The sequence below is a fragment of the Syngnathoides biaculeatus genome, chromosome 3 (genome assembly GCF_019802595.1).
Source record: "Syngnathoides biaculeatus isolate LvHL_M chromosome 3, ASM1980259v1, whole genome shotgun sequence".
Classification (NCBI taxonomy): domain Eukaryota; kingdom Metazoa; phylum Chordata; class Actinopteri; order Syngnathiformes; family Syngnathidae; genus Syngnathoides; species Syngnathoides biaculeatus.
The window spans coordinates 37667211-37685553 of NC_084642.1; the positions used below are offsets into that span (position 1 = coordinate 37667211).

At 44.8% G+C, this 18343-nt stretch overlaps 1 protein-coding gene across 1 annotated transcript in view; it reads left to right on the forward strand.

The window, feature by feature from the left end:
- Positions 1-18343, forward strand: part of LOC133498606 (multiple epidermal growth factor-like domains protein 11) — a 217556-nt gene that overhangs the window by 186460 nt on the left and 12753 nt on the right. Inside the window, exons 15-19 of the mRNA XM_061815677.1 lie at positions 3536-3664; positions 3753-3881; positions 6207-6335; positions 6407-6535; positions 13828-14061. Coding sequence (XP_061671661.1) covers positions 3536-3664; positions 3753-3881; positions 6207-6335; positions 6407-6535; positions 13828-14061 — 750 coding nt within the window. The remainder of the gene's footprint in view (positions 1-3535; positions 3665-3752; positions 3882-6206; positions 6336-6406; positions 6536-13827; positions 14062-18343) is intronic.

An 18343-nucleotide genomic window follows, 5' to 3' on the forward strand; every position in this document is an offset into this window, starting at 1 on the left:
GGCATTGACGAATTCCTTCACGTCTTTGCTGAGGATGGGCCACCAGAATCTCTGTTGGACCACAGAACAAGTTTTTGCCATACCCGGGTGGCAGACCGTCTTGTTTGAATGGGCCCAATTGACGACATCTCCCCGAAGTGATGGAACGACGAAAACAGGCGATCAGACGGACAATCTGCAGGCGGTGACGTCTCTCCCAGGGCCTCCTTCACCCGCGACTCGACCGTCCAGGTGAAGCCGGACACAAAGCATGCCTCTGGCAGGATAGGAGCTGCTACTGACTCCGTGCGCTCCCCCTCGTGGATCCGTGAGAGGGCGTCCGGCTTGTCGTTCTTGGAACCTGGGCGGAAGGACAGAGTGAAGCGGAAGCGGGTGAAGAAGAGAGCCCACCTGGCCTGGTGGGCGTTCAACCGCTTCGCGGTCCTCAGGTACTCTGGATTTTTGTGGTCGGTGAAGAGCACGAACGATACTTGTGAGCCCTCCAGCCAGTGCCGCCAACTCCAAGTGGAGTCGCAACTCGGAGATCTGCCGTTCATGGATGACGTTCGTCTGCGCGCTCACCCAAGTATTCCAGTACGCCTGCCTCTTCTGATACTGCTGCTTTTCCATCCCAAGCTAGCGCGGCTCCTATGCAGACGATGGTCACTCCGCCTGTCGCTCCGGGTCCACCCATTCTGCCTGTTACGGAGCCCTCCCATGCCAGCATAACTGCAGAGTGGAGTCGCGACTCGGAGATCTGCCGTTCATGGACGACGTTTGTCGCGCGCTCAGCCAAGTATTCCAGTACGCGGCTCCGGAATGCAAGGCGGCGGTCTCACTCATGACAATTTGCCAAGGCCGTCGCCGCGTGTCAGACTACGCTATCGAATTCTGGATCCAAGCCGCCGAGAGCTGGTGGAACGAGGAGGCTCTCCATGATGCCTTCTACCAGGGACTTTCCCCACGGATCCGTGGCCACCTCATTGCCGTGGATCTTCCGCCTTCGCTGGATGCTCTCATCGCACTGGCCCTCAAGGTGGATCAGCGCTTGGCCGTGCAGGGGCAGATGGACGGCATGACCGAGGAGGAGACGAAGAGGCTCAGCCCGGTCGCTTCCCAGCCGCCCACGCTGTTTACTACGTCAGAACCCATGCAAGTGGAGGGGCTTCCCAGCCGCCCACGCTGTTTACTACGTCAGAACCCATGCAAGTGGAGGGGCTTGGCAGCTCAGCGGAGGAGCGCTTACGCCGCCGACAAGAAGGGCGTTGTTTCTACTGTGGTCGTCTTGGACATGTAATCGCCCACTGCCCGGTTGGACCGAAGCGCTCCGACCTTAAGATCTCTACGCTAGTGAGTGTGAGGTATACTGTCGCTGAGTCAGGGCAGTCGCTTTTGCACCTCACCAACTGGGTCACGGGTCAGATAATGGCATGGGGTGAGGACTGTCACAAGCAGTGTCTTCGCCGCTCGGGGGGCGGAGGGATTCAAGTTGCTGAACTGAGTACCGCTTCCGAATTTGCCACGTTTCCCTCTTGCTACCATGATTTAAAGGAAGTCTTTTCTGAGTCCAAGGCAAAATCTCTGCCGCTGCGTCGGCCTTATGACTGTGCTATTGAACTCCTCCCAAGCACCTCACCTCCCAGAGGGAGACTGTTCTTTTTGACAGGACCGGAGCACCAGGCAATGAGGGGTTACGTCGAGGAGTCTCTGGCAACCGGACTCATTCGCCCGTCGTCCTCACCAGCCAATGCAGGGTTTTTTTTATGTTAAGAAGGACTCCACTTTACGACCCTGCATCGACTACCGAGGCTTGAATGACATCACGGTCAAGAACAGGTACCCCTTGCACTTAATCGCTACGGAATTTGAATTCCTCCAAGGTGCCCGGATCTTCATCAAACTGGACTTGCGCAGCGCGTATCATCTGGTGCGGATCCGGGAGGGCGACGAATGGAAGACGGCTTTCAACACTCCCACGGGGCATTACGAGTATCTGATGATGCCCTTCGGACTGACCAATGCCCCGGCCGTCTTCCAAAACTTTATTAATGACGTGCTTTGGGAGTTCCTGAACAAAAACGTGTTTGTATACCTTGACGACATTCTCATCTTCTCAGCAGACTTGACCTCCCATATCCGACAGGTCAGAGAGGTGCTCCAGCATCTCTTGCAGCACCAACTGTTCGTGAAATGGGAGAAGTGAGATACAGATGGATCCCGGGAAGATCGACGCGGTGCTTCGGTGGCCAACCCCCGCCAGCAGGAGGGACGTGCAGAGGTTCATTGGCTTCGCAAATTTCTACAGAAAGTTCATTCGGAACTTCAGCCCCGTGGCCGCACGTCTGCACGCTCTCACCTCTCCGCACAACGTTTTCGAATGGTCCCGGACCTGCCAGGAGGCTTTCAATAAACTTAAGGCAAGTGTCACCACCGCACCCATCCTCATTATTTCGGATCCGGATCGCCAGTTCATGGTGGAGGTGGACGCGTCGGACTCGGGAATTGGAGCCATCTTGTCGGAGGGGAGTCCCAAAACGGAAGGATCCACCCGTGTGCGTTCCTGTCTAGGAAGACTGGACACCTCCGTCTCCCCCTCGGGCATAGCGTCTATTTGCCCCTGCATGACCAATCGGTGGTCGGCCTTGAGGCCCAACGCTATGAGAGCGTCCAGCGAAGGAGGGAGATCCACGGCGATGAGAAGACCGCGGATCTGCGGAGAGAGCCCCTGGAAAAAGACGTCGTGCAGGCCGTCCTCGTTCCAACGACAATCGGCGGCGCGGATCCGGAACTCAACGGCGTATTATTTGCTTGGAGCGGTGGCCAGGCCACGCCCTTCTTGGCTGTGGCCCAGCATTGCACATGACAGTCACAGTCTGACACCTCTCATCTTCATTGCATAACTCACAAATCTGCCCTTCACATTAAATGCAAAACTCATGTGTTAAGTCCTTCAATCTTTGTGTGTTTGTGCGTGTGTCTTCGGGGTGCTGACGTGATTTCTAAGTGTTAGTAAAATTAATAAACAAATAAATAAATGCTTGCTTACTCAATGGTTTATTACACTACATCCATCCATTTTCCAAGCCACTTATTCTCACAAGATTGCGGGAGTCCCGTAGACTAGCCCACCAAACTTTGGTGGAAACGCAGACTACTCCCTGAACCGGTCACCAGTCAGTCACAGGCCACATTTCAACACCATCACTAATCAGGAATTGAACCCACATTGACAGGACCAAAGTAAGGCGTGTGTACCACTACACCATCAGTGACTCTTATAACAAACACTACAGTATATTTGAATTAATACAGTTTGTAAAATGGGAAATTATTTTTGTAAAAGTCTCCAGCACACCCCTGACCCTAATGAGGAAAAGCAATACAGTACATATGTGCCTTGTGACTGACTAGCGACCAGTTCAGGGTGAAGTCTGCCTTTCACCCGGAGTTTGATGGGGTCAGCAACAGCACTCCCGAAACTCTTGTGAGGATGAGTGGCTTGGAAAATGAATGGAGGGATGTATTAACTATTCTTTTTGTGGTTGTGTGTTGACAGTTTGTTCAACTGGAAAATATGGTAAACACTGCGCTGAGACGTGTTCGTGCACAAACAATGGCGCTTGTAATCACATTGATGGCTCGTGTCAGTGCTACCCTGGATGGATTGACGAGGACTGCTCCAAATGTAAGAGTACATAATATTGGCTACTCGCAAACTTTTTGGCTTGTACAGGCAGTCACGCCAGTGACATATTTGTTTGTGTTGTTGTCAGCCTGCTCCCAGGGGTCGTGGGGGCCCAACTGCATTCACACATGTAACTGTCACAATGATGCCCAGTGTAGCCCCATCGATGGAGTGTGTGACTGCAGCCCTGGATGGACAGGACTCTTCTGTAATCAACGTATGTCTTTCACAACAGGATCAACCCTCAAATCGAAGTTACTGTTTCACGGGTTTCAAATGGGTTTTTTTTTTTCTGTTGTTGCAATGTCATTATACGCTGATCCAGAGGAAGGGAGCCCACTGTAATGTTACATCATATTTTTCATTTTAAAATGCTTCTTTCAACTAGTGGCTGATCAGCAAAACTGCATGTCTTACTACTTTACTTACTACATGTCATGTACATGTCTGTATGTATTTCTTTTGGCTTGTCTGTTAGGGGTCGCCACAGCGTGTCATCTCAGATGAACGCTCATATTTGTTTGGCACAGTTTTTACGCCAGATGCCCTTCCTGACATAATCATGGTCGTTGATAAATGGATAAATAATAAATAAAATAAATAAAATAAATAAATAATGGATAAATGGTAACCATTTATCCGGGGAGAGAGCTGGAGCTTATCCCAGCTAACTTCAGGCGAAGGCAGAATACAGCCCGAATTGGTCGCCAGCTAATCGCAGGGCAGAGATGTTGCCACATGCAATCTACCCAAATCAGGTCTTTGGGTTCGAATTCAAGTTCCTGCCTTCCCAGGAGTAAATATGCGCATCAGTATGAACCTAGAGTTGTGTAGTTACCAGTCCAGAGGCATTCACAATCCAAATTAATATAAGTGGGTCGAGGTTCAATGATATACAACAGGGTCTCGATCTGGTGGCCTGCAGGCCAATTGCGGCCCACGAGATGATATTTTGTGGCCCCCACCTTAATATGAAAGTATCATGGTCCTGGAGTTTTATATGGATGGCAATTTTACAGTGTTGTGTGTGGAACTGGCGAGCCGACCAATCACAGTGGGTTAGATGGCTTTCGGGGGTGTTTCGGTTGCATCAACCGAGCTTGATGCAAGCAATGGAACAATTTTCAATGAGAGAAAGTTACAGCAGCGTTGCCAAGGAGAGGTTGGTTTTTTTTTTCACGTCTCTGAACATGTCCAAACCATATAAGTCTGCTCTCTCTCTTACCTTGTCTCCAAAAAATCCAACTTTGACTGTCCTTCTAATGAGTTCGTTTCTAATCCTATTCAACCTGCCAAGTCCTACAGATAACCTCAACATCGTCATTTCTGCCACTTCAAATTGTGCTTCCTCTTGTTTCTTCAGTGCCACTGTGTCTAATCCATACATCATGGCTGGCCTCACCAATGTTGTATAAACTTTGCCCTTCATCCTAGCGGAGAAGCTAGGACCTGGCTACCGCATAGAACACCAGACACCTTCCGCCAACTGTTCCACCCCGCTTGTACCTGTTTCTTCACTTCTTTACCACACTCCCCATTGCTCTCTATTGTTGACTCCAAGTATTTGAAGTCATCCACCCTCGCTATCTCTTCTCCCTGAAGCTTCACTCCTCCTGCTCCGCCCCTCACATTCATACACATATATTCTGTTTTACTTCAGCTAATCTTCATTCCTCTCCTTTCCATTTCATACCTCCATCTTTCTAATTCTTCCTCCCCCTTTTCCCTGCTTTCACTGCAGATCACAATATCTACAAACATCATAGTCCAAGGGGATTCCAATCTAACTTCATCTGTCAGCCTATCCATTACTGCCGCAAACAGGAAATTCTTCTGACACACCGACGGCACACCTCACCGGTGTTCTGCTGCCCTCATACATGTCCTGTAATCTAACATATTTCTCCGCCACACCAGACTTGCGCCTGCAGTACCACAGTTCCTGTCTTGGTACTCTGTCATAGGCTTTCTCTAGGTCTAGAAAGATACAATGTAGCTCCTTCTGACCTTCTCTGTACTTTTCCACGAGCATCCTCAAGGCAAATAATGCATCTGTGGTACTCTTTCTCGGCATGAAACCATATTGTTGTTTCCAGATATTTACTTCTGTCCTAAGTTTAGTCTCCACTACTGTTGAGAAATACTCAAGATTTAATGTTTTCTGACCATATTTTTTCACCAATATGAAACAAACATTTTCCCCATAAAGGCATTTTCTACAGACAAAAAATATAATTTCTTCAAAACTCATCAACTGATTTTGATTTTTGATAAATTTTACCACACTGCAAATTACATGGTTAAAAATTCCTTTGGTTTTTTTTTTATTTTTAAATGATTAGATTCTATAAAACTGACATTTAAATGCTTAAAATCCATCCATTACCATTACCACTTATCCTCACTGGACTCGTTGGACTTTACCTTAATTTATAAAAGTTTTCCAGTTGTTGTTAATGGATTAAATTTTTATGATTTCCCAAATAATGGAACATTTCAACCGGCGTCATCAATGCCAATGTTATTTTTCGTCTTTCTCCAGGCTGCCCGACAGGTTTTTACGGCTCTCAGTGTGCTGAGGTTTGTCGCTGTCAGAATGGGGCGGACTGTGAGCACATCAGTGGGCAGTGTTGGTGCAGGACAGGCTTCATTGGGGAGCACTGCGATCTTAGTGAGTATTGCTTGCATTGTTTTTCATTTGCACAAACTTTGATCAGTGTAATTCTCTCACTCAACATACAGAGTGTCCTGCTGGGACGTTTGGATATGGCTGCCAGCAATTTTGTGAATGTATGAACAATGCAACATGCGACTACGTGACAGGAACCTGCTATTGTGGCAGTGGATTCAAAGGCACCCGCTGTGACCAAGGTGAGTCTTCTCTCCCCTTATTATGTGGCTCTGGAAATTAAATAATTATCCTGCAGGGATCTTGTTTACTAAATGTTGAGAGATTTAATAACAGGATGTTTGGAAATTGAGCTTTATTAATTTGTCTCTCTTCGAGAAAAAAATGAAGTGGCAATCTTATCTGTAGTTCAGTAAAGCCTTGTTTTCCATTTCTATTGGAATTCTTCAATTCAATTTTCCATTAAAGAGACTGAAATCAATTAGCACCTTCTTTTTTTTTATTTGAAACAGTTGAAACTTTCTTTGGTTTACACTCATGATGGGGGTCTTTAAAGGTCAGATTAATTATGAGAGAGTGGCAAAATCTACTCTTGGTCAAAATTTGACAGGTCATGATTTAGGGTCTTTGTCAGAAGTGGCGGGACGGTGGATCAGCTGGAAACCGTTGGCCTCACAGTTCTGAGGTCCCGGGTTCAATCCCGGACCTGCCCGTGTGGAGTTTGCCTGTTCTTCCTGTGCCTTCGTGGGTTTTCTCCAGGCACTCCGGTTTGCTCCCACATCCCAAAAACATGCAACATTAGACACTCTAAATTGCCCCTAGGTGTGATTGTGAGTGTGGCTGTATGTCTCTATGTGCCCTGTGATTGGCTGGCAACCAGTTCAGGGTGTACCCCACCTCCTGCCCATTGACAGCTTGGATAAGCTCCAGCGCTCGCCGCAACCCTTGTGAGGATAAGCGGCAAAGAAGATGTATGTCAGAAGTGTCATTGGAAATAACGTCTCCAGAAATCAAAATGAAAATCCCACACCATCACCACATCACCAAAAGCTACAAATTCCTCACCGGACTTCAGGCCAGAAATCACAGGAATGTGACGTACACCCTGAGGAAATCTGGCCACCTTTCCAAACACCTGTTGATAGATTGATAAGACATTTATCAATAGATTTACGACCTTTGGAAGTGAACAAGTCCTCCAAGAGGGCCCCCGCCGCAAAACTCATTGATCCCTCCCACCTACAGGAGGCCTTTTTCCGTCAAGTGAGCCCCTGCCACCTCCAATCACATACTCACCCCTCACCCCACCACACATTCTCAGCCATGCCCAAGGACCTAGGAAATAACAGACTGAATGTGTTCAATTGTGTCAGAAAAAAAACTATGAAAGTCCCTTATTCCCACGACATCCAAAGTACATCGTTTTGTTTCAATAATACAAACATATATTTTCTTATACTCAAACTGTGAGAATCTGCTCAATCGGAAAACAATCAGTCGTACACTGCACAATTTCGGCCTTTATGGAAGAGTGTCAAGAAGAACATTGGTAAATTGAGAGCTTCGCCTTTCGACTTAGCTCACCCTTTACTACAACAGACTGATACAAAGTCCGCATAACTGCAGATGCTGCACTGATCCGCCTGTCGATCTCTCGCTCTATTCTTCCCTCACTTGTGAACAAGATCCCAGGATAACCACTTAGGGAAGGATCTCATCCCAACCCGGAGAAGGCACGGCACTCTTTTCTGACTGAGGACTATGGTTTCAGATTTGGAGGTGTTGATTCTCATCCCAGCCGCTTCACACTCGGTTGTGAACCGCTACAGTGAGCATTGGAGATCATGGCTTGATGAAGCTAACAGAACCACATCATATGTAAAGACCAGAGATGCAATGCTGAGGCCACAAAACCAGACACCCTCTACGCCTCGACTGCGCCTAGAAATTCTGTCCGTAAAAAAATATGAACAAAACCGGTGACAAAGGGCAGCCTTGGCGAAGTCCAACTTTCACCAGAAACAAGTCCAACTTATTGCCGGCAAGGCAGACCAAATGCCGACCAAACAGTCCATATCAGGGGGTTCCCAGATATGGAGCCCATACTCATGAAGAACCCCCCACAGTAGTCCCTGAGCGACACAGTTGAACACCTTCTCCAAGTCCACAATACACATATAGACTGGTTGGACGAAATCCCATGCACCCTCGAGGATCCTGCTGAGGGTGTAGAGCTTGTCCACTGTTCCACGGCCAAGATGAAAACCACATTGCTTTTCCTGAATCGGAAATTTGACTTCCCGGAAGACTCTCCTCTCCAGCACCCCTGAATAGATCTTACCAGGAAGGCTCGGGAGTGTGAGCCCCCTATAGTTGGAACACACCCTCCTGTCCTCCTTCTTAAAGAGACGGACCACCACTCCAGTTTGCCAATCCAGAATCACTGTCCCCGATGACCACACAATATTGCAGATACATGTCAACTTGTACCATCCAGAGCCTTTAAGAACTCCAGGTGAATCTCATCGACCCCCGGGGCCTTGCCACCAAGGAGCTTTTTAACCACCTCGGTGACCTCAACCCCAGAGATATAAGAGCCCCCCTCAGAGAACCCAGACTCTGCATCCTCATGGCAAGGTGTGTCGGTGGAATTGAGGAAGTCTTCAAAGTATTCTCCCCAACAACTCACAGCATCCCAAGTTGAGGTCAGCAATGTGCTATCTTCACTATGCACAGTGTTGACGGTCCACTACTTGCTTCTCCTGAGACGCCAATGGGAAAGGAATTCCTCAAAGCTGTCTTGAACTCCTTCTCCATGACCTTACCGAACTCCTCCCTATGCCTCAGCGGGTTGCTGCCACGACAGGCATCGACCACCTTCCGGGCACAGCTCCGGTCGGTTGCCTCAGCAATGGAGGCGCAGCCATCGTCTACTCAGATTCAATGTCCCCCACTTCCCCGGAACATGAGCAAAGTTTTTTCAGAGGTGGGAGTTGAAATTCCCAATCTCCAATCTTCCCCCACCATTGGAGCCATATTAGCACCAGGTGAGGATTCGTTTACAGCTCTGACGCTCTCTTCACCTGAGTGTCGATCATCGAACTGCGACTTCGGGTCTCCTGGTGCCAAGTGCGCATGTGGACACCTTTATACCTGAACATGGTGTTTGTTATGGACAATTCATGAAGAGTATAGAAGTCCAGTCACAGAACACCTCTAGGGTTCTGATCGGGAGGGTTCTGCTCAATCACACCTTTCCAGATCTCACTGTCATTGCCCACGTAGGCATTGAATTTCCTCAGGAGAATGATGGAGTCCTCAAAGGGAGTGCTCTCCAGTACTCCCTCTGAGGACTCTAAAAAGGGTGGGTACCCTGAACTGTTGTTTGGTGCATAGACATAAACAAAGGTCATGACCCATTTCCTCACCGAAAGGTGGAGAGAGGCTACCGTCTCATCCGCTGGGGTGAACCCCAACGTACAGGCGCCAAGTCCAACCGCTCTCAAGAGGACTGGTACTAGAGCCCAAGCGGTGCATAGAGGCAACTCTGGCTATATCTAGTTGTTCTTCCCAATCACGCCTTTCCAGGTCTCACTGTCATTGCCGATGTGGGGATGGAGGTTCTCCTGCAGAATGCTGCAGTCCCCTAAGGGTGTGCTCTCCAGCACTCCCTCGGAGGACTCCAAAAGGGGTGGGTACATAGGCACAAACAACAGCTAGGACCTGTCCCCTCACCCGAAGGCAGAGGGAGGCTCCCCTTTTATCCACCGGGGTGAACCCCAACATACAAGTGGCCAACCAGGGGGTAATAAGTATACCCACACCTGCTCGGCACCTCTCACTTTGAGCAACTCCAGAGTGGAACAGAGTCCAACCCCTCTCAAGAGGACTGGTACCAGAGCCCAAGCGGTGGACAAAGGCAACTTTGACTATATCTAGTTGGAACTTCTCGACCGCACGAACCAGTTTATGCTCCTTCTCTGCCAGAGAGGTGACATCAATGTCCCTACAGCAGGGATTGGGAACATTTTGGGCTGAGAGCGACAAATGCCAAATATTTTAAAATGTAATTTCAAAAGAGCCATGCAATATTTTAAAACCTAAATACAGGTGTATTTGCGCATTTATGTAGGAGCAACACTTTTAGAGTACAATATGTCTCTGAATTCTTTTAAATAACATTGTTATGATGTTGGTAACCAATGATTACAAAAGTACTTCTTACCAGTAATGTGACTTCTGGTGCTCCATGGTTTTGCTGATGGGTTTGGAGTCTGTTTCATACATTGTTAGATTAATCGTCATGCAGGCATCCAGACTTCCATCCGTTAATTGTGAACATACTTCAATTTGATTTGCCATCATGATCATACGATAGTGAACAGTTCTTCCCGACAAAGGCATGTCTTTTGTTCATTTGATTATTTTATCATTATGCGAAAAGTTGTCAAAACATTTACTGGCAACATCAATCATGAATCCTTTGGCATACTTCCCATCCATGAATGGCTTTCCGTTTCTCACAATTGCTAAAGCACCAGCAAAGCTACCTAAATTCCATTCACTTAGTTGCATCCAAACATGGATTTTAGTGAAGTGGCGCTTTATATTTGAGAATTTCATCGTTGCAATTTTGTAATTACAAATTAGACAAACAGCAGAACTTTCTCTCTCTACAAAGGCTGTCCAGTCTTGCCGAAAACTGCAGTGCTCCTCATCTATTTTTCTTTGAGTGATCGTTGTCAAAGCTTTTCCACAATTACTTGTTCTGACACGATCTGCCCCCCCCCCCCCCCACCTGTTCATAACCCATTTTTGGATGTTGTTAGGCTGTCTTGGTTGACACGCCTCTGCAACATCACATGCCCATCAGGGACAGTGCCTCTGGATTGGCAGACTGGGGTGGGGGTGCCCTTTTTTAAGAACGAGGAGCAAAGGGTGTGTTCCAACTACAGGGGATCATACTCCTCAGTCTTCCTGGTATGGTCTAGTCAGGGGTGCTGGAGAGAAGGGTCTCTCAGGAAGTCAAATCTCAGATACAGGAGGAGCAATGTACTGTAGTTTTCATTCTGTCTATGGAATAGTGGACCAGCGCTACACCCTCGACAGGGTCCTTGAGGGTGCATCGGAGTTTGCCCAATCAGTCTACATGTGTGTGTGTGGGGGGGGGGGGGGTTATACGATTGAGCAAAACTGCCTCGGCGACCGACGCATTGGGCACCCCTGGATTAAATAAATCAAATCAATAGGAATGTAAATTTTGTCCATATAGTGTACATTTAAACTGTCTCAACTGTCAAAAAGCACCAACATTAGTCCAGTGTTGAAGATGACAGGTTGCAATATTGTGACATCTGTGCATTAGCTGAAGACTGAGAATGTCCTGGCACATCTCTTTGAAAGCAGACCTTTAGAAAATGTAAGATTTTTGCATTTTCTATGGTTTAAAATAACTCAGCATACATGGTTGAAAAATATTAATTTCTTCAGGATGACGTCACGTAAACACAAGTTGAGGATTCCTGGAAAAAAAAAATGACATAAAGAGATCACCCACAGGTTTCATGGGAAGAAAGGATTTTCGTACAATTTTATTTTTGTAACACCTTGGGTCTGTTATCATTCTATCGACACAATCCTTAGTTAAAATGCTTAGAGCATGGCTGAGACTGTGTGGTGGGTTGAGGTATGAAGATGTGACTGGAAGTGCAGGGGGGCATCTTGGGGGCCCACTTGAGCGGAAAAAGGGGTGGGAGGGGTCAATAAGTTTTCCAGAGTGGGGGTAACTTTGGGATTTGTTCACTCCCAAAGGTTGTAAATCTATTGACAAATGTTTTATCAATCTATCTAGAGGTGTTTAGAAAGGTGACCGAATGTGAAGGACCACAGAAGGAGTGCCTTGGTAATCTGTCTATTCCCTAAAGTCAAAAATCAATTCCCTGAGTTTTCTGTTTGAGGAGTTTCCAGGCTGATTTGTGGTGGGGGATTTCTGGCTTGTGATGATGTTGTTTTCAGTGGGATGTTTCTGGATGAATTTCAATAGGGCAAATTCATTTCCTTTGCACAATTTCATCGGGGAAATTTGGAGTCCTCTACAGTTGCGAAAAAATAAAATAATAAAAACAAAATAAAATGAAATGATGAAAATCAAAATAAAATCTCAACTTTACAGCAGAAAAACTAAAAGGACCAAACAAATTTGTAAAATGGCATAACAGATTCAGGCTGAAGGGAAAAGATCCATCAAAAAATAGTGAACAATAATGTTTTCAGGCCATATTTACAAGACTTTATGCCAATTTGATCAGTCTGATTAGAATGCCCGATATTTGGCAATTTTTTTTCCTGATTGGCTGATCAGTTTTGATGTCATAAATAGAAGATCCAGTCAATGACGCCATTGATCGGCTCTGAGAAATCCATTTACTGTACTTGACGTCACCATCGTCCACAGTATGTCTGAATCTAAAAGCTAGTCAATTTGTATATAATAGTACAGTATTGATATAGTTTGTGTGTGTGTGTGTGTGTGTGTGTCTTTTGATGGTGTACTGTGAATATCCGACAGGCAATAAAATTATTAAGAAAACATGTCAGTGTAATAGAAGAGAGAATACAGCTGAGACAGATATGCAACGTGTGGATCGGACTATAAGACAAATTTGCTCTTTCACGACTGTACGATGACAGACAACTGAAATAAAATCTTGTTTTCCGATACCACTGTATTTTAGGATCATTGGGCTTTACTTTGTCTACTCAAATGCGTTACAATCGTTACCGTACCGTGGGAATGACACCAGGAGTGGATCACGCCAACTGTATTATAAGATGTTGCTGTAGTTCACACAATACACCTCACAAACAGGTAACAGTTAGATATCCTATCAAGCTTGTGCTATCACTAATTGTTGTTGTGTGTAAAGATGCTGCCGTTCTTTTCAACACATATTGACCAGAGCAGTGAATTCCAACAAAAAAAATGTCACAAAAAGTAGATGGATTAATTGCTGTATATGTTATTGTAATCTAATAAAGACCACTACTTGGTTCTGTCTGTCACTCTGGCTCACTGCCATAAATAGATGAACGAAGATACATTGTTTATTGTAAATACATGTTTTTTGAACAATTAAGAACACAAGTATATACAGTAAATGAACAGGTCATTTAAATAGACTCTTACCAACATTTTTTGATCAAATCGGTGATTGGTTAGATTTTTTTAAACTTCCTTATCAGTGATCGACTCCAAAAATCCTGTTCGTATATCTAATATTTACCTAGTGTACATACAGTATACACTAATGCATAAACTTTAAGTAGACATCAGGTGTTCAGTTGAAATGCATAGAAAGAAAACAAAGCTTCCATTTGTTTTGTTCTGGTTCTACAAACGCCTAATCCTACTCCCTACATACCTAAAGGTCTGGAAGACGAAAAAGCACTTTACTATACTTGGGTCTAAGACCATTCAGAGTTTTGTAGACCAACTGCATATTTTTACATGTTGGCCATCAATTTGACGTGTCAGCAGCCCTAATGATGGAGGACCTGAACCCTTACACCAAGATCAGCCCTGCTCTTGCATCGGAGCGTCAGTCAGCGGGCGCCATCCTAGGCATCATCTTCTTGCTGCTGCTAATTATGGCCATGCTGGGTCTGGTGGTTTGGTTGCGCTCCCGACAGAGAGAGAAAGGCCACCATATTCCAAGTGTCACCTACACACCCGCCCTGCACATCAACTCCACTGACTACTCTCTTTCTGGTAAGGTCTTGGCCTTGGTCATGGTCTTGGTCTCTGTCTCTCTCTTTTCTCTTTCTCATACACTCGCTCGCATTTCTTTTTATCCTCAGTGTGGGCTGAAATAGACAAGGGGCTCATCTGATTTCTGTCTTTGCAACTTCCTAGGTGCTTGCTCTTCACTCCTCTGTTTACATGCTTGCGCCTCCCTCCAGTAATTCCATCGAGGGCACCAGGAGCTTGACAGTGGAGCAAATGAACTGTCTTTCTGGCTGAATTATTACTACCACCACAAATGTTCAAATGATACAAAATGTTGCAGGTTATCATTAATATAATTCACATTGTGACCCTTCATAACTTTGCTGATGCAAAGATAATCTAGAGTTCATCCCTATGGAGATAAAATGGGAAAAACAAGTCATTATTTAAAAGAAAAAGTACAAAGGTGGTTAATGAGCCTATTCTCAAAAACAAGAACATTTCAGAAGAACATTCACATTGAGATGAGCCCCGTATGTTTTCATTGCTATTTTGAGACGTTTCCATTCGTCTCTCTTTTGTTCAGTGTAGCAAATGAAACAGTTGAAGCATTTGAAATCCGATGTTATGTACAATACATAAAAAGACATAGTATGTTTTTATCTTAGAGTGACTCCATGAAATCAGATTAAACTTTGCCTGTTTTAGGTATATTTTTTAAATAATTTTTAGGCCAAATTTTCAGTACTTTCTTCAAGGTCTGAAGTTTACATACAGTAACATTATGATGCCTTTTAACAATTTGGGAAAACCCAGGTGGGAAAACCTGAAATAAACTGCTTCTTTGTGTAACATCATGGGAAAATCCAAATAAACCAGTCAGATATCAGGAAGGGGTTTTTGGACTTGCACAACTCTTGTTCATACTTGGGTGCAATTTCCAGATGCCTGAAGGTTCCATGTTCCGGTTTCCAAATAATTATACACAAGTAGGTGGCACAGTGGTGCACCTTAGAGCGTTGGGCTCACAGTTCTGAGGAACAGGGTTCAAATCCCGACCCCACCTGTGTGGAGTTTGTATATTCTCCCCGTGCCTATGTGGGGTTTCTCCTCCCACATCCCAAAAACATGCATAAAATGGAGACTCTAAATTGCCTCTAGATGTGATTGTGAGTGTGACTGTTGTCTGTCTCCATGTGCCCTGCAATTAGCTGGAAACGAGTTCAGGGTGTACCCTGCCTCCTGTCCGATGGTAGCTGGGATTGGCTCTAGTACTCCCACGACCCTTCAGAACATGGATGGATGGATATGCACAAGTATAAACACAATGGAAATGTCATACCATCAACCCACTCAGAATGGAGACGGGGCCTGTGTTCCAGAGATGAATGGGATTTGGTCTGAAATGTGACAATCAACCCGACAACACAATCAGAATAAGTGTGTTAATCCACAATGACAGTCGATCTACCAATTTGGGTTTAAAGTCTACTCTACCAAGAAGAAGCCATTACTTCAAAAGAAAAAGAAAAAAACATTACATTTTGCAAATGCACACAGGGTCAAAGATTGTTGGAGACACGTCTTGTTGTCTGACAAAACTAAAATTGAACTGTTTGGCCATAATGACCATCTTTACATTTAGAGTAAAAAGAGGGAAGCCTGTCAGTTTGAGGACACCGTCCCAAGTCTGAAATATGAGTGTGGGAGGTTTTTGGTGCATTTTATAAAATAGAGCCTATTCTTAAAAACAAGAACATTTCAGAAGAACATTCACATTGAGATGAGCCCCATATGCATCATGAGGAAATGAAAATTATTTGAAAATACTGTAGCAAGATCTCGAGTTAAAGTTTGAGAGGAAATGGGTCTTCCAAATGGAAAGGGAGCTGAACTACACTGCCAAACTAGTGACAAAGTTGCTTCAGGACAGTCAGTGTTTTGGAGTGACCATGGAAACTGCATGGTCTGAAAAGGCTTGTGCAAGCAAGGTGGCCTACAAAAGTGTCTCAGGTGCACCAGTTCTGTTGGGAGGAATGGGCCAAAATTCCTGCCAACTATTTTGAGAAGCTTGTGGAAGGATTTCTAAAACATTTGACCCAAGTCATACAATGTAAAGGTAGTAGTACCAAATACTAATGAAATATATGTAAACCTCTGATTTGGAAGAAAGTAATGAAACATTTTTTTTTAAAATAGTCATCTCATTATTCTGGAATTTACCAAGTAGAAATAATTTTGGTAATCATAAGTGACCTAAAACAGCAAAACCTTACTCTGATTTCATGTCAGACAGTAAGAAACAAAAATGCATGTCTTTTGTACAGTTTCTAAATTTCTGGTTACAGCTGTATAATAATATGGATGAACCTAAAATACATAATGACTTTTAAGGGTCTCTAAACTCTTGAAAACATATGTCCAAAATGGTCAGTGTTTCAGGACTCTTTGCAGAACTTGCTGTTCTCTGACAAGGAGCCAAATAATGTTTGATCAATTCCCAACAATGTCTACTTCTAAATTTTATGATTCTTCCAGACTGTGTTTCTATTGTGACCTGCTGATGACGCTGTGAGTCTGTGATATTCACAGCTCAGTGACCACTTCCCTCTGTGAACATTCCGAATGAAGGCTCTCAATAGCAGAGTACTAATCATCAATTGTTTAGGTGTCACCTTGGTATCATTACATTGAAATGTGAACAGCATGCCGAAGGGGGACAACCAACTAACTGAACCAGCAAATGTATTGGTCCATTCAGGGCAACACGTTTGTGATTAGAGAATAGCAAGTTGTCAAATTAAGTTAACGTGTAAAAGTTATAATGCATTTTAAGTCCATTCTGAAATCTAACCCCAAATATTATTTTTTTGTTGAGGAGTCAATGTTCTCACAAATATTTGCAGCAGAGTCTTGTGTGTGTTGTCAGGCACGATGGAGCAACTGGTTAGAGTATTGGCCTCACAGTTCTGAGGACCAGGGTTCAATCCCGCCCTGCCTGTGTGGAGTTTGCATGTTCTCCCCATGCCTGCGTGTGCCCTCTATGGTTGCCGTCAGGAAGGGCATCTGGCTGTAAAACTTCTGCTCCTATAACTTAGTATAGCGACTTCACTAGCCATAGGAAGGAAGTCCCATGATGATGATGTTTGTCTCTCAACTGAAAGATTATAGGTTGTGCTTCTTGATGGTCCTGATACTGCATCTGAGATGAATGAGTTCATCTAATCTATACAATGCACCATACATCTTCATCAAATAAGGCAACATTAAGTGCCACTTAAGAAGCTCTTTCCAATAGAGCTGGTGCACGTGACATCACGGTTTGCACGCCGCCATATTGCCGGTCAAACCTAGCTGCTCTGCAGTGCAGGAGCCGTTGAACCGGAGCATATTTTTCAAATCCCCCGAGACCTGTTTGCTGTTGGTTGTCACCATAGACAACACAGTTCTTCAAAGATATCATTCTATAGAATACCACCTCAAAAGACCAAAAAAGATCGATGGGTTGCCGGTCAAACAAAGCTGCTCGGGAGTCAGCTGAACCGTAGCACATTTTTCCCAATACCCGAGACCTATTGTGCTGTTGGTTGTCACAATGGACGAGACAATTCTTCAAAGAGATCATTCTCTGGAATACCAGCTGAAAAGACGATAAAAGATCGATGGATTTCGGCAATTAAATGGGATGGATGGTGCCCAACAAAATACACACGACTGTGTAGTGATTATTTCATTTCAGTTGGGAATTATTCTTGTCAATCTCAAATAACCAAGAAGTATTGAGAATGCCAAGTTGACTCATTTGAGAACAATGCGTATTTAAGAAAAAAAAAATGTCTGTCGCAGAGAGGTTTACGGAGGTTAACATGTGGCCGCAATACGCTTCTGTACACGGAGGAGACGACTCCCTGTCCTATTTTTTTTTCTTTTTTTTTTCGTATGCGCCCGGACTTTTATACGCTTTCAAACTGTCCCGTTTAAATCTTGACAACCTACTCAGCATATACATGTGTATATCCAGTCATCCAAGACAAGGGGAAGCAAATTAACGGTCCACTTTCTTATCGGTGAAAACATCGACTTCGGCATTAAATAAGGGTCCTCTATGCCAAGTTTCTCTCATTTTTCCATGTACCTTTGTTTATCATCACCTTCGAAATTTTTAACGGTATCGGACAAAATTCTGGATGTCGCGCTATAAGACATTTTTATTTCGTCCCAACGGAATTAACTTGCAACATTGTTCCGTTTGACCGGCAATGTGGCGATGTCACGTGATTTTATGACATAGGTGCACGAGCTCTATAGTCATGTTCTTTTTATT